The sequence below is a fragment of the Blennius ocellaris genome (assembly GCF_963422515.1).
Source record: "Blennius ocellaris genome assembly, chromosome: 21".
NCBI classification, from domain to species: domain Eukaryota; kingdom Metazoa; phylum Chordata; class Actinopteri; order Blenniiformes; family Blenniidae; genus Blennius; species Blennius ocellaris.
In genome coordinates this window covers 17,639,820-17,656,731 of record NC_137670.1, presented here as the reverse complement: position 1 = coordinate 17,656,731, position 16,912 = coordinate 17,639,820, and the positions used below count along the sequence as shown (strand labels likewise).

The 16,912-nt window shown below is 42.9% G+C and overlaps 1 protein-coding gene across 1 annotated transcript in view; it reads left to right on the top strand.

Moving 5' to 3' along the window:
* The window catches only part of atrnl1b (attractin-like 1b), a 70,968-nt gene extending 54,409 nt beyond the window's left edge, over window positions 1–16,559 (top strand). Inside the window, exons 27-29 of the mRNA XM_080517428.1 lie at window positions 2,167–2,274; window positions 13,539–13,653; window positions 14,818–16,559. Coding sequence (XP_080373554.1) covers window positions 2,167–2,274; window positions 13,539–13,653; window positions 14,818–14,942 — 348 coding nt within the window. The 3' untranslated portion in view covers window positions 14,943–16,559. The remainder of the gene's footprint in view (window positions 1–2,166; window positions 2,275–13,538; window positions 13,654–14,817) is intronic.
* Window positions 16,560–16,912: the final 353 nt, after the last annotated feature.

The following is a 16,912-nucleotide window of genomic DNA, read 5'->3' as shown; positions in this document are numbered from 1 at the left end:
TCATGAAAATGTCAAATAGAATTATTCACTGATGTACTGGACACTGATTTGAATAGTCCCCTGCATTTTCATCCTAACATGTTAATTTCCAGTGTCGGCCTCTCTGGACCTCATATAAATTTGGTCAATTAGTCGCTGGACTAATGAACAGTTAATTACGTTCAGAGTGAGTCGGGGTGAGGGAGTGTGGAAACATGATTTTCAGGGTTCATTACGGCCCCAAGGACACATTCCTGTTCTCACACAGCTGACCCACAAGGCATTACAATCCTCTGAAAGGGCGACTGCGTGCATTTTGTGTCATTTGAAAAGCTGAAGGTTTGAGAATCGAATTGGATGCTCATTGTAATGAATAACTTTTCTTATCATTAAAGTACCGCTGAAGGATTTGAATAGAGGTGGTCGTTCACATAATGCCTGGTTGTTTCTGAGGCAACAGGTCAGATTTGATGGAAAACCAAGCCTGTGTCTGAAGACGGCAAAGCATTAGAACTCTGCTGGGCGGAAAGCATTTGAGCCTTTCTGTTTTGAGTTTGCATGTTTTTTCTGGGCAATTTTTATTGGTGGTCCAGCTTTTCTTTTTTTTTTTTTGCACAATCATGCTTGTTATGTTAACTTGTGACTCTAAATGGACTGAGAATGGGAGAAGAATGTGACCTGCCTCTCTTCTGATGGATGGATGGATGGACCGGTCATTAAATGGATGGAAAGATGGGTCGGTGAACAGATGGATGGACAGATTGGTTGTTGGATGGAAGGATGGATGGGTCATTAAATGGATGTATAGAAAGATGGGATGGATGGATGAAGCACCGAGAAATGACTGTTGTATTTGGTGCTATATAAATAAAGTTGAATTGAATTGAATGGGTGCATGGGTTGCTCCTTGGATGGAAGGATGGATCATTGAATGGGTGGATGGATGGGTTGCCGTTGGATGAATGCACGCATGGATTGATGGACAGATGAATGGATGCAGTGCTGGCTGGGAGGTGATGTAATAATTAAAGAACCGTGTTTTTCCCGGTTGGTTAAACATGAAAATGTCGGCCAGGAAACCCATTTCTGAAGACGTCACTGCCCTCAACATCTCACTACAAGCTGCAGAGTCGCAATTTGGATTTGCTGCTGCACAGTTGAATGTTTCTCCAATAACATCGTATCCTTGTGTACTCCGTGTTTCCAGGAAAGCAGAGGATCCAGGTTATGAGGCCGACCGTTCCTTGAAGTTCCTTGTAATCTGAAGTACAATTAGATCTTAATGCGGCGTGCTTAAGCTCATCACAAATCCAATAACAATCAGTGGTGTCCTTGGTGTTAAAATGGCGGCCTGTTTAGATATTGATCAGACGATGCGTCGCTGATGAAAGTGTGGCGCTACTTGTTTTACAATATTGATTAGTGGGCGAACACGAGAAGCTGTTTTCTCGTTCGCCCGCGCAGCAGTAACTGTGTCGCTCTGAGGTGGAAACCAGAACCGCAGCCTTTCTGAGTGTGCAGCAGCTTTGACACACTTTTCTCTTTTTTCCTGTGATGGAAAAGAAATTGCTATAAATCTATCTTATACTGTCTTCATCAAATCAATGAGTAGCGAATCAGATTGAACACAAAGCGACGGCGCCTCGGTTGACGCCGGGGATCGTTTCTCAGTCTGAGCGGTAATTGTCGGTGTCGTTTGTATTGCATTTGATTGTTGTTTTGTGTTGCGAGGTACGAAATTATGCCAAAGTTTTGCGGGATGGAATTCTCCATTTCCCGAGGCCATGAATGTTCCTTCCATGTTATTTCATTGGTGGTGCGTATTGATTTTCACAGTCGTGCCGCAATACTCCACCGAGTGCAGTTTACAGTCTATTAAAAAAAAAAACGTTTTCCTTTTTCCTTTTCTTGAAACAGTATTATAACATGTTTTATGGTGCTATATGGGAAAAATAAAACAAAACTGCTTTGAAATCGTGGCAAAAAATGGTTGATTGTCATTGTTACTATGATTGGAATTGGCAAGCGATTTTCAGATTGTGGTTTTGCCATAAGGAGAACGTTATAGCAGTGTTTTGACATTTTAAATTGGCTTTACCGACGATGCCATCATCGCTTGGCAACACATTTTCTCATAAGTCTGTGCACTGAGTTTTGCTCATCCATCATCTGTGTTTGATCTTTCAGCAACTGATGAGAGAGCGCCAGCAGATGGCCAGCCGGCCCTTCGCCTCGGTCTCCGTGTCGCTGGACGCCAGAGGAGAGTTGACCGAAGTGTTGCAGCCCGTGCTCGATGTGAGTCTTACTCACTCGCTTTCACACAAACGCACGCAGACGCACACAGACACGTTATGCCTCCATACCTCACAGGAACATTATATTGACTCGCATTCGTTTCCCCCTCGTCACCAGCGTCGCCTCTGTCTAACCTTTTAGGTGTCTTCACCGACCGCTGCCATCCAAAAAGCAACACAACTTTTGGGTTTTCACTTGAAATCCTTGCAAACGTGTTGTCACCTACACAGCTGATGGTTTTTATGAATACACTCCGTCATTTCTGATGTCGTTTGACCACATAGTATTGATTTACATTCATTTCTTTCTCCACACGAAAGTTGTAAATCTTAGAATCTGTTGCAGTTTTCACTTATGCAACTTTGTACAAAGACAACAAGTCTTCATATATCATTAACGACAAGCACACAAAGGTTATCAAATATATGCCAGTGCCGTTAATTAACTACCACCGCGACTAATTATCAAATGTTTTAATTTGTAGTACTCGGAGTTCTAACACAAAGCAAACCTTGGAAACACAAACTTTTAATGTACATCTGCTAACATTTTATACGTTTAAAATTGTAGTTAGAACCACCTACATATTGAATGTTTGGTAGTTTTCCTCTCATCCAGCCCATTCACTTTACTCCTCAATCTTTGATCCAGTGTATTTGTCCACCAGAAATGAACAAATCAACATTGTTTTTTAAACATGTTCACCCTTTGCTTGGTGTTTTGGCCAGATTGGAGCCTCTTGCTGGTCGATTTTGGCCCGAGGGCCTTATGTTTGACACCCCTGATCCAGACTAATGTCATAATGACCAAATTATTTGTTTGCAAGGTTTATTTTTTTTAATGGTACATTTAATCTTTCAGAAAAACCAAAAACCAAGATGTCCTTGGAAAATGCGTAACTGAATTTGAGAGCTGTTGATAGTATACCATTTACGTCAGGATGGCTTTTGGAACATTTAGTTTTTGTTCTACATCCCACATGCTGTATTTTAACTCTTGTTTTCATTTCCCCTAATTTGCCCTCTTGAGTTGTTTACTGGGAACACGCCGCGCCGTGTTGTCGCATTCAGCCTGTGATTGATTTATTCGTTATCACACGCTGGATGCCGATGTGCCTTTGCACTGAATTATTTTGTCGACTCACTGCCGCACTTTATTTATCCCTCCGAGACTTTGAAAGTCCGGCGCCAAGTGCGGCGCGGGGCTCGCTGCCACATGGAATAAAAGCATAAGTTTGAAGCAATATTGAGAGCCGCGTTCTCACGACGACAGCAGAGGAGCGATAGTGACTCCTCAGGCGGGGCCGGCCTCGGTGTCGGCTGCTTCCCAGAGAAATAAAATCACTGTGGCAACCTGCGAAGAGGCCCCATAATGCACTGCTGAGTGGCGCTCACTGTGCATTATGGTATTGTGAAGGGCAATGTAAAGGGAGAAAAACAATGCTTCTCGGCTCTGAGTGCCCGATATTGTTGCACTTTGCAAGTAGTGGGGGTAGAGTGGAATTCTGAATGGTGCTTTGGCTGAATTTTTAAGCGAAAAATGCCAATTACACACTTGCCAGTGGGACGTGTGTCCGTCCGCCGTCTTATTAATGTATCCCAGCAGTGATCCACAACTTTCTTGCACAGGAATCAAAGACAGTGGTTCCCGTTAAGAGGCACGGCGAAGGAGGGCGGCGGGATTTCCGCCACCAGAGAGTCTCGCTGCAAACAACGTTTCAAGCTGTTTTGGAAATGATAACTGGGAGAGGGGAGAAAAAAAAACACACACTCTTCTGTCGCTCGACCCTTTCAAGGTGCGGCGTGGACCTGTGAATGCCTGACTTTGAATACTTCACTCCGGTGTCCACAGCTTTTTGAGGGAGGCAGCATTGCAGAAAACACCAGGAAGGTGTGCTGGGGTTTTTTCTGAAAGAATTTGCTTTCACGGATGGTCAATTTGTCGCGTTGTAGTGTTTTTCATTGGTTTCCTTTCATACTTTATTTCATACTTTAGTTTAATGATTCCATACAGGTGTCTAAAGTGCAAGTTGTATGTAGGTCTTCGCTATAATGAGATGTTAATACTAAATATCTTCTACAGTACAGCTCCCTGTTGTTCCTTTGAGGGGGACAAAAACAAAATAGCGCACTGACTTCACCACAACAAGGGGGCCCAAACATTTTGCACTTAAAGCCACTTACAGAAAAGTGTCCCACTCACTAGAGGTGAAGTGTTTCCTTATTTTTTTCTTTGTTGTTTTTTGGTCACCAGCAGCAATGTTTCTTTGTGAATGTCGCCCTTTTTGTCCAAACTCTGGCTTCAGTCATGATTTAGTTGCACCATACAATCAAGTGCAGGTTGTGTAAAGTTTTTTTTTTAATCAGGGGCCACATTAACTTCATATATTGGATTGAACCACACGTGTAAGCTTCGGCATCCATGACACTGTCACTGGACATTTCATTTATTAGGGTTCAAGCAGAAGGACAAAGGCCTCTCTCTCTCTCTCTGTCTCTCTCTATCTCTCTCCCTCCCTCACTCTTTAGTTTCTCGATCCGCTCCCTCCTGTCGCTCTCCAGCTTCTCCATCCACTGTGAGAAACACGTCTTTTTCCATGTGTCCGGTGTCTTTGTGTCTTTCTCCTCAGCGTCCTCCAGGTCCACATTATTAGTCGGGCTCTCCACCGGCAGTTCCAGGCCACTCGCGTTGGTCTGTCCGTCGCCTCGTTGCTCTTTGTCCTGCTCCAGCTCTCCGAGTGGGTTGTCCTTCTCCTGCAGCTTCCTGTCGGCTTCAGAGCTTTGTGTCTGGACGTAGGGCTGCTTGTTATGGAAAAAAAACCATAATCACGGTTATTTTGGGCAACATTGAAATCATGATTATTTACACAAGTATGTCTTAGAATGTGGGACAGCATTTATTAAACACGTTTAAAAAAAACTCCTGTTAAATAGATAAAAATATCTTGTAATGTAGTAGTAAAAAATAAACTGTTGTACTGCACTCAATCTTTTGAAAACAAGAAATAAATAAAATGCAATAAGAGATAGATATACTTCAATAAATAAGTCCAACTTAAATACTTGGGTGTATTGGTCCAAAATAAAATGGTGGTGGTGTAGAGTCGATGAACAGGAGTCGGAGGCGGCGTGTTCAGCAAGGAACTCCAAACTTTTATTTTCCATTCAAACATCCTTTCTCTCATTTTCCCTCTCAGCTCTCCAACGGAGCTTCACACACGGTGGAACAACAAAACTGCTTCCGTACGGAAACCCTGCCTCTCTACAAAATAAAGTTCCCCACCACCCGACGGTAACTGGGTGAAGTGGGGAACTTTATCTTATATCATGTTGGAGAGAGAAAAGAAAGGAGTTCCTGAGAATATAGTTTGGAGTTCCTTGCTGAAAATGCCGCCTTCAACTCCCGTTCAACATAATCGTTCTTCTTCGATTATATGAATTTTGAGATCGTCCGGAGCCGTAATGGTAAAGGGGCAGGATTACCACGAGCTAATTAGCTGGATCCCACCCACTTTTGACCCCATGTTTTTCAAAATAAAAGTCATTTTTGGTTGAAACCTTGAAAATTGTAATTTGATCAATATTTAAAGGGGCCAGAGGCCATGATTGGTCCAACCCTGACGGGCCAGCGTTCCGGGCGCGAGGTTCCAACCAAGGCTGCTCGCAGCGTTACTTGTTACTTGATATTCACCACTGCTGACCAGGAAAAAAGAGCTGCAGTTTTGGAGATATAATTTAGCCATCACACATCCGTCCATCTATCTATTCATTCATCATCGACACACGCTTCATCCTCTTTACGACTTTTGGCCTTGTCAAACTTTCTCATTTTTCTTGCTTCTGACTCACCCAATTTGAGGACAAAATGTTCACTTGCTGCCTGATTTAGCTCACTATCATGTGCTATTTAAAAAAAATAAAAAATAAAAAATAAAAATAAAAATATATACCGGTATATATATATGTGTGTGTGTGTGTGTGTATGTGAAAAACACCAATATACATTATTGGTGTTTTTCCTCTTGTCACTAGTCAGTGGTTGTACTGTTGTGGTTAATTGGTGTATAATACACTTTCCCATGCATCTGTAAAGCTTGAGCAGCTCTTTATACCACTCATACAGCTGCTTTAGTTATTCTAGTATTCATACGAGATGGGAGCAAAGCATGCTTTATCAATCACCTTGGGGAAATTATTCCTCTATTTTAACCAATCCTATTCAGTTATCCTGACTATAGGAAGTGCAAATGGCCGCCACGGTGCGGCGTGCCTCAGGGCATTTGTGGGTCGAGGGTCATGCTCATGGAACCCGTCACCAGCAGACTCTGGATCCCAAGCGTGCTTCTCTAGCCGCGCCCCCCACCGAGTTAAACCCCGGCCCGAGACGTGTGTCCGTGATTTCTGTTCCCTTTTCTTTGCACATTTCAAGCCTCCGTGTGTTAAAATAATTTTTCAGTGAGAGCACGCCGCCATAATGAAGCAGCGGCTTTCCAAATGTGTTTGTGTGTGCTGGGCGATTGTGTCTTTTTCTGAAAATCAAATCTCGGCGTGTCCAAATTGTGCAGATGAAAACGTTGGAGCAGTGCATGCTTTGGCACCGGCTGAAGGTGAACTATACAGATCGGGCCTAATTCGCTTTTATAAAGGTTAATTGGTTAGCATCTGGCACCACTTAACTAGTGGAAATATCTGTTGTTGCCGAAGCGGACACTGATGCCAGCCCTTTTTATGTATTTACATCACCTCCCCCGTACGGACTGTGGCAAAGCTTAAAAGCTCAGAATACAATTTTAAATGGCTTAAATGATAATGGATATACTAATAACTGGTGCTCTTTGAATAGCAATGAAAACACAGATGGGCCACGGGGACCAGAATAACTCCTCACACCCATTCCGGACCTTATTCTCCGACTGTGTTGTCGGCACTGATCTGGCTGCATTACTTAGTAGCCCCCCCTCCCCCCCCCCCCCCCCCTGGTCACTACTTGACCGAACCTCCAGCTGGTATGAGCGCGACTATTTGATCCGCCTCCGTGCCCATTCCTCCCGTTTGGCCCATTTCAAAGCCCCCCCAAGATGGACGTTGCTTTTAGCGACCCAGATGTCAGCAGCTGTTGGGACGTTCGGACGTTCGGGCGTTCGGGGGTCTGGACGCTGCTGGCCGAGGGCCCCGCATCCAACATATGGAAGCACTAACGAACAGCGAGTGTGATGGATGACACCTGTCAGCAGGGAGAGGGAAGGAGATACGTTGCTGAATGTGTGTGTGTGTGTGTGTGTGTGTGTGTGTGTGTGCATGTTTACAATCCTCATGCTTGATTAATGCCGAGTACATTTGCAGGCAGTATAAACAGTCTTTGGAGGATCTGAGAATTGGCCACGGCATTTTAAAAGGTGTTGATAGAAAAGGTTGAACAGGCATGAAATGATTTATTAATGTCTTTATATATTTTTCTCCCCAGCCCTCCCTCCATTGTGGGATCACTTCTGTTGTTCGCCCGGATCAATAAGAGTAATTTCACACAGAGAGAGAAACAGAAGAAAAAGGATGTCGTCTCATTTTGACTCTAACGCTCACAAATGGGTGTTTCATGGCGTAATTACTGAAATGTAGGGAAGATGGTTACTGAGCTCAGCTCGCGGAAAAAGAAATATCCAAAAGCATGTTGGTTTTTTTTAATTGGCTCCATATATGAGAAAGCTGCCAGTTAATACCATTATACACAGTGAAGTGAGCAGATTACTACTTCACAGTGCACCCTGTTAAAGAATATACTGGATGTTCTAACTCGTATGTTCAGTGAGAGGGTTAATGATAGGGCTCGCACTGAAAACACAGGATCTAGAAACTTGATGGGCAGATGGGTTGGCCCCTTATTTAGTTCTTTATTTCAGTCTTGTGACGTGTGACATGGAGCAGTGGTGTGACGATGAGCTCTCACCTCACAGCACGACGATCGGGGTACAGTCGTAATGGAGTCTGCATTTTCTTCCATTGCCTCTTTACACAATAAACCTACGATCATTTTTTCCCCCCCATTTCATTTAATTATCCCCCGCCGTGGCTGATAGGCCCCGAAGGGGGATCTTGAAACAGTCTCTGTCCGTCCGTCCGTTCGAACGTTTCTACCTATATCTCGGCAACCCCTGGGCCCACAGTGACCAAACTTCACATGTGGATACATCTCAGAGGGGGAATGGATACTATGGTGACCTTGACCTAATTTGCATATTAAGTAGGTCACAGGGTCACGAAGTGCTTAAAAACACATTTTGGGCTCTGGAGGCCTAGGTTTTTGAGCTAGGGCTCTGAAATGTTATACACACATGATACACACTCCAGGGATAACCTCCAGTACACCAAGTGACCTGACCTTGACCTTGAAGATTGGTAGGGTCTGAAGTTTGCTCGCCATGGTTGCACAATACATGTATTTTCATATAAACATTTCTCCTCATTTCTCAGCAGTTCCTGAGCCCACAGTCACCAAACTTCACACATGGACACTCCACCTGGGGAGAAGGGGCACCATGGTGACCAGGACCTAGTTTGCATATCAGGTCACAGGGTCACTAAGTGCATAAAAACACCTTTTGGGCTCTGGAGACGTATTTTGACATAGCTTATGAAGAAGACCTTTCAGATTCTACATAATTATCTACTAGGACCCATGGAACACCCTCTAGTGTACCAAGTGTGCTGCCTTAGAGCTGCTTTGTGAGAAAATATAAAGCCCTCCGGCGGGGGATTAGCCCAGCAACGGCCTTCTTGTTTACTTATTTGGACGGGACAGTGCATATTACTGAGAAGCCATCTCTTCATGCCGGATTTAGCACGAAGCTAATTTCCATCCGTTGTCCCACATAAAATCATACAAGGTTACAAACGTATAAAAACAATATGGTAAAACAAAGATGATAAAATAAGTCTTCCTATAAACCTGCCATGAAGTGCAAATATTAAAGTGATTAGTTTGTAGTCTGTCATATCTACATTTTAAAGTACTTGATTGTCCAAATGATCACAAGTTTGATTGTTGATCAGCCAGATCTTGTCGTGTTTTCTAAAACTGACAAAGGTGGAGCTTTTTCAGATCACTGGAGATAAAGTATTCCAGTTTCTGCAAACTTTACCAGATAAGACATTCTGGGCGGAGGAGGACTTTCTACATTCAATTTCACAATTAGTCCTCGTGGTTGACCTGATATTAGTAAAGCTGTTTCTTTTTTTGATAAAAACCCCGTGCCAAGTGTGGATTTGTGTATTAGACGGGCACGTTTAAATCATTTTAAATTCTCAAAGTTGGTATTTCTTTCAAATATATGCTGACTGTGGCTTTTTGTTTTTTTAACTGAGCTGTTCAGTAGGTTTTAGAGCAGTGACTGGAGCAAACGTCCAGGTTGTGAAGCAGAACTCCATGTGAGAGAGGCTCATGCAGTGGAGGCAAGATTTGCTTCAGTTGAAATGAAGAGCCGGACTTGTTTATACATTCTGTGTATTGAATTTGATTGAGTTTTTAGTGTCTGTTTACATGACGGCGGTGCTCAGAAGCACTGACGACACAGCTTGTTGGAAACGGTTCCCAAGAGTGGAACCGTTAGAAAACGGGACTTTTTGAAAACGCTCTCCTTGTTGATGGCAGAAACGCTGCTACTAACCACCAGCGTCCCGCCCCAAGGCCAGGGGGAGAGAAATGTATAAACATATCTTACAAGCAGATCAAGTTTGTAGATCTATATTTTCCAAGGTCACAGTGTTTGGATGCAGTCAAATCCAGGCTTGCTGAGGTATTACACTCCACACTCCACAATGTACAAGGCAGAGGAAAACATGATGGTTTCATACAGCCTCTTCATCGGGCTTCCATGTGATGTTAGTGTTGTTAATCAGAGGGACGTTCTCGTGTCTCGTTCATGTGTGTATGTATATATATGTGTGTGTATGTATGTATGTATGTGTATATATATATATACATATATATATCATCTATCTGGGATAAAAACAGCAGCAAGCTCGTTGTACACCTCCATTAATACAGTATGATATGATTACTGGTGCAGTTCAATGTCGGCACATTCGTCTCTAAACACCAAAAGTTACTAGAGAAAGTTTTCACAAGACAAGAAAGGACACTTAATACCCCAAAACAAGGCACGAGGACAGAAAGAGCAACTTAAACGTGCATTACTCCTAGCTTAACCACAAAACTCTGCACCCACACACTCTTGCACCTTTGTGAATTTGAATTGGATTGATATTCAGTTTTGTGCGCAGACCCATGTGTTACTCCTGACGTACAGCGGTGCTGCGGATGGTTTTAGTTTGGATTCTTCGCCCAGCCGTGCATCCTCCGTCTGTAAATCCTCAAAACGGATCCCCTCTGATAAAACTGGCCCCGTCGTACGAACGCGGTTGGTTTTTCTATAGTTGTTCGTTAGCAAAGCCACCGTAACGGTCATGAAATTGCTCCTGGTGCGGCGGTGCTCGCTCTCGTCTCTCCAGCATGCGGCAGACGCACGACAATACCGTGCCCTGGTTGGCTTCGTGGAACAATGCATGTGCACAATCTGCTCCTGAAACTCAGACCCATGTTCATGTGTGGTTCAACACTCACATCTCAGACGGCATGTTTGCACAAGGGGCCGATGGAAATTGTGAACCGATTCAAAGCGTCAAGGTTTTTTTTTGGTTCGAGGCGCAGAGAAGTTGATCCCAGACACCAGAGGCTGCCTGGATCCATCCCAGCTTGTTCTCACACGCTGCAAGTAAAGTAGCTTTAAAAACATGCAATAAAGTGTTTGAGCAATGTGTGTTCACACTACAACACCATCAAGAATTCACGTTTTTCTTTGGGTTGCCCTTCCTTTTCCACTCTGCTTTTCTTTTCTTTTTTTCCCCCCGTCTTCACCTTTGTCCCGCTCTCCTTTCCCCCAATCTTTCTGTCTCTCTCTGTTAGTTCCAGCTGATTAGTAGTACAGACAAATGGAATACAACCAGGGCCGATGCTGACAGCGTTCATAATTGCGAGTTGTTTGAGTTCTGCAGAGGAGTCACTTTTGATGAAGGACAAATCAAGTCAACGCTCATTTTGCATATTTATCAAAGTTGGCCAGATTTGATCATTAGACGACGACACGGAACTGATGAGATGTTGATTTCTTTGACAACACACTGGATTGAAGCAGTTGAGTGACTACAAGATGATGGGCTCTATTTTTTTTTTTTAAGTTATTGAATCACCCTTAGAGAAAAATCTGCTCAATTTTACTTTAGTTGCACTTTAAAAAAAGTTTTTTTTAACTTTCTCAGTGACTCATGCGTACGGCTCTGCTATTATCTTAGGAGTCACTGGGTTGTTGTGTTTTTGTTTTCTTTTGAGGAAATATCAACTGGAGTGACGCAACCTGTTGTTTTTCTTCTCTCGAGGAAGGTCCATTTCGAGATTGATCTATTTTTTTCGTTGTGTGTGTATAGGGGGTTATTGTCGGGGGAGGGGGTGTAATAGTGAGAAACCTCGCTGTGTAAAAAGACACTGATGTTTCATGGAATGAAATAAGCTTCAAATGGGTAAATAGTTATTCAAATCGGAAAAAAGAAAGAGCCAGTAAGTCTAATTTTGTTAAACCTTTGTTATAATACCAGTTAAAATAGATTGAAAATGGAATAAAAAGCCACATTTTGGCGATAAAAGGTATACAATTAGTTTAAAAGTAAAGTTTTTATGGTTTAATATGTTTTTTTACTTGGTTTATGTTCCCAAAAAAATGTTTAACATTCGAGAATTAGGTTTGGTTGATTTGAAGCCAGCTGTTGTGTAAATAATAATGGCAAAAACATCTTTTTTTATAAACCATTATATCTTGGGTCTCAGTGTTTTGTGTCCGCTAATCTTAAGAAACCCTAATAAAATCGACGTTTTCTTACTATTTTCTTCGCGGTTTTGCCACATTGGAGCCTTCTGTGGGCTAGTTTTGACACCCCTGGTTAAAAATTCAACTTTTGAAGAAAACGAGGAAAAAAGTAGAGTAAATAAAAGCCTGTCTTGTGTTCGATCAGAGTCTTAAAAGCAGAAGAATGGAGGAAAATGGGTGTGGCGGCGTCTGTTTTTGAAATGTTAATGTTTCTTTTGATCATTCAGCTAAACTTCAGTACTAAATACTCCAAAATCCCTTAGATGACATCAATGGAAACCAGGTGCCTAAGTACATTTTTTAAAATATTTCTTAACTACATGGAATCACTTTTTAGCTTCTCCATAAAGATGAACGTGGGAACACCTTCACCGTCTGACACAGGCGAGCGGCAAAGCGACGCGTTCGCGGTGGCATTTCAAATGGCAAACTTAATTAGTAGTCGCATGTTGAAATTGCACACTGTGCGCCACGAGGGGGAAGGGGAAAAAAAAGACTGCACTTCCACTAAAAGATGCTTGAGTGGGTGAAGCGGTGCTTCATCGCGTCGGCGTTTATGTTTATAATTAAATGAATTAAAGTCATTTATGGGAAAAACAAGTTTGCGGTACGAAGACGTTTCCGGCCTCCTTGAGCTTTGACTTCCTGAACACATCGAGTTGATCAACAGTTTGAAGTCCAGAAGTCATTAGCGTTTTGGTTTTGGTTTTTTTTTTTATACCTGATGAATTATGTGGGGGATTTTAAGAGGCACATGTTGAAACAAAACGGCTGCATCCCACACCTCATTCTCTCATGTTTTAATGCATGTAATTATGCAGTTTTTCCATCATTTTGCCACGGGTGCCCCACTCATCTCCGCTTTGGATTCAGCCAGACAGAGGCGGGAGAAGAACAAGAAATAATCCTCAATTCTATTCAAACGTGTCATTATGGCACAATTTCTGTCCTCTCTCTTCCACAACATGCTGTGAAACCCTTGACATTCATTATCAGGATGACATGTTTTTCACGCTTGAGACGAGCGGTTTTGGCCATTAAGTCTGAGGGGGAGGTCATCGCCTCGACGCGCGGTCAGTCTGACGGCGACGCCAGTGTTTATGTGGCCTCAATGGGGGGGGGAGGGGGGTGGGGGGGGGCGTGTTAAACTCCCGCAGCAGCTAATGCAAATCTTTTTTTTTTTTTCTGGGTAATTCCGCACCGCAAGGCGAGTTGAGAGTTGGAATATCCGGTTCGGCACGTAAAAATGTAATTTCAAGTAGTTGAATGATTCCATTTTGTTTTCAGTGTGAAAGTGTGAAATGATTCTCCCGCAGACTTGTTTTAACGGGAGCTCGTTTCCTTTCCGCAGGGCGCACCGAAGCCGGTGGCCATGGAGCCGTGCTCGGGAGGGAAGGCCGCCGTGTTGACCGTCCTCATGCGCCTGCCCTCCGGACCCTCGGACCTCCCTCCACCGGGGCAGTCAGGTGACGCAATGTCTCTGGTTCCGGCCATGTTGGCCCCCGATACGCAACCACGACCTCCATTGTTAGAAAGTATAGTGTGATAAAACCCGAAATGTAATAACTGATTGACAAACAAAACGAGACCAAAGCTTTGAATATTACATTATCGGACAGGCAAAATATTTTCCCCCTAATATTGTGATAGTAATGGATTATATGTCTATATATCTACATACTGTTTATGATATTCATGTATTATTGTTGTTGACAAAGTCATTTATAGTCTCTATAACCTGTCATTCTCCAATCATCAGTACAAACTAATGTAAAAGCATTAAACATATAATGATCAGATTGTTAAATCTGTTTACATTATCGACCAGTTTTTACATTTTGGGTCTTATTACATTATATTTGATAACATTTCGGGTCGTTGTTGCATATCGGGTTCTTAACAAGGCCCCGTTCATTTAACAAATGCAGTTGGAACGTGTTTCAACTGCATTTTACTTCCATAAATGGGAGGGGTTTTTTTGGAGCATTTCAAAAAGTTGCGTTTTCCTCGGTGTCCACAGACACAGGAGTCTGAGCGTCAGTGAAAAGTTCCACCTTTTAGAGCCGTTTTCAACAAGTTTGCATGAACAGACGTCAGAAAATGCAACAAAGGTTTTGCACTTTCACTTCAAACGCCAACAAATGAGGCTTTTATACATAAATCCAGCTCCATTCTATCAATTTCATATTTCTTCTGTGCAATCATTTTAGGAATTCATATATAAAAGTGCTAATAGTTAAATGAGAAACCATGAAGTGAGTAAACGGTGCTTTCTGACTGTTTTGCCTACAACTTTTAAAAAAAAAATAGTAAAAACGTTTTAGTTTGCGTGGAAAACTTTGTGTGTCGATCCTGTTTGAGGGACTGATTTATGGATTTTGAGTTGTATGTTTTAATGTAGAAATCTAAAATATCCTCATGATTCTATACATTTAAAAGAGTAAAAGAAACACAGTTGATAGAAGCTAAAGTGAGTCCTGCTCCAGCCTTCTGAGGGAAACGTGGTTAACATTCCGCTGCGAGGTAAAAACTGTTATTAAAGACGTACCTTTCTTTCCCAAATGAGCAAATTAAATCGGTCTCTACCCAGCCGGTCTATATTTCTAAACTCGATTCCTCCGGTTCTGCAGGGCTGATCGTCGCCAGCGCGCTGATAGACATTTCCCAGCAGAAGCCGGCGGACTTCAAGGACAAGTCGCAGGCGTCGAAGAACCGGAAAGCTCTTCCTCCAGCACACCAAGGGACCTGCGTCTGAGCCGGCGCCGCCTGCTGCTTGCTTTCCAATGGTTCAGAAGCCCCCCGCCCCCGTCCCCCACCCCCCCCCACCGACACGAAGCAGAGACTCCGTCCGGCTGCCGCCACTTCAGTTTTCGCTTCCCGTTACGTTTTCTCCCAAATTCTCCCCGAGACCGTCTTCAGCTCGGCGAGGGCGGCGGGACGAGACGCCGCAGACGGATTAACGGGGAGAGTCGGAACCTTGCCGAGCCTCACTTGGATTTTTCCCGCTTGCCCAGCATGAGGCGAGATCACTTGATTAAAAAAAAAAAAAAATAAGTAGAATAAAATAAACAATCCATTCCCGCCGCTCGGTGCTGGAAACACAAGGGCGACTGGTCGACATCCCGTACGTGTTGCCTTTACAGGTTTTTGTTTTGCTTGCCAACAGGTGGTATTTTATGGTGCTAAAGCATTTGATTTTTTTTTAAATGAAAAGCCCGACTCTTAACTCAGTCTTTGCTAATGAGACTGTATGCCTTGTTTATGTGGGCAGAAGAAGATCCACGCTCCATCCAACACCCCCGAAACCTTCTTTTTTTGTTTGAACCCCTCTTCTTCTGTACATATCCAGCCAGCTGAAGCTAAAGTCTGTATTTTTCCGCGTGTTACATCAAAGCTGCAAACTGGACGAGGCTCGAATGAATTTTCAACTTTTTTTTTTTTCCCCCTCGTTGCTACAAGAAGAAGTGACTTGAAGCCGAGAAACGGCGATTCTCGGCGGTAGTTTGGATCGTTTTGCTGTGCGACTCGGACGTCAGGCTGCTGAACTGAAGGAAGAACTTCCTGCTCTCTGGCTTGTTTACCGGTTGTTTTGTTTTTTTTGTTTTTCCTTTTTAAACCGTTGTCAGAAGCCACGACTTCTCGCGGCCTCCACTGTAAAGGAAAAAGAAAACGAAGAAGCTACGACTTCATCTCAAACCTCGAGTGCAAGGACTGACCTTTCTACAATGCCTTGGCTTTTCCATGAACTCTTTTTTTTTGGGGGGCGGGGGGGGGGGGGCACGCTGCCCTGTCGAAGCTGTTTTTAAGCTCCGCCCCCACCCTGAGCTGTACAGTGTCTCGTTGGATCAAATGTGAGTCTTTGTTACTTGTATCTCTCGAGGTTTCCGTGCGTTTTGTCAGGTTTTTATGACAGAACGCCGAAAAATTATCATTTATTTTAAGGCCTCGTCACCCAGATACTATTCTAAGACTATTTAAAAAAAAAAAAAAAAAGAAGAAAAAAAAAAAGTCTTTTGCTACACTTGTGAAAAAAAAAGAAAAGCATTTCTGTTGATAATTTGTTTTGATATTTAACAGGTTCCTGTGTAATAATGGCGCATTTAACTTGATTTTACTGTTGACTTAAATCAGTTGTTTTGATGTTTCGACTTGCGCATCCTTAAAAGGACTGTATGGGCATTGTCTCGCTTTTGTTTGTTTGTTTGTTTGGTTGTTTTTTTTTTTTTTGTCTCAAAGTGGTCGTTTCATGAGGATGGTCAGCCAGCTGATGTGTTTTTATTTCATATCAGCATATCAGTAATATTCCATGTATTTTAAAGATGGACATCATGCCAGAAAATACAAATAAAAAAACTCCAGACCTGAAAACCTTCTTGTGCATTGAGGTCTTTTTTTTTTTTTTCATCCATTATTCACAGAGTTCTTTTCTTTCTCTCTGGTTCTTTCTTTGTTTCTTTCTCTTTTGCTTTTTTCACTCTTTGTTCTTTCTTTCACTCTTTCACGCTTCCTTCCTTTTGCTCTGTTTTTCTTTCTTCACCTCTTTCGTTTGCTCTCTTTCTCCTTCCCTCTTTTCCCTCCGTCTTTCTCTTGCCCTCACCCTCTGTTCCTCAAACTTGTTTTCTCTCTCTTTCTCACATTTCTCTCTCACATTCACTTTCTCAAAGAAAGAGGGAACTCTATATTTTTCGTCTCTGCAGCTCAAACCTTCAGGTTGTAATTACTTTC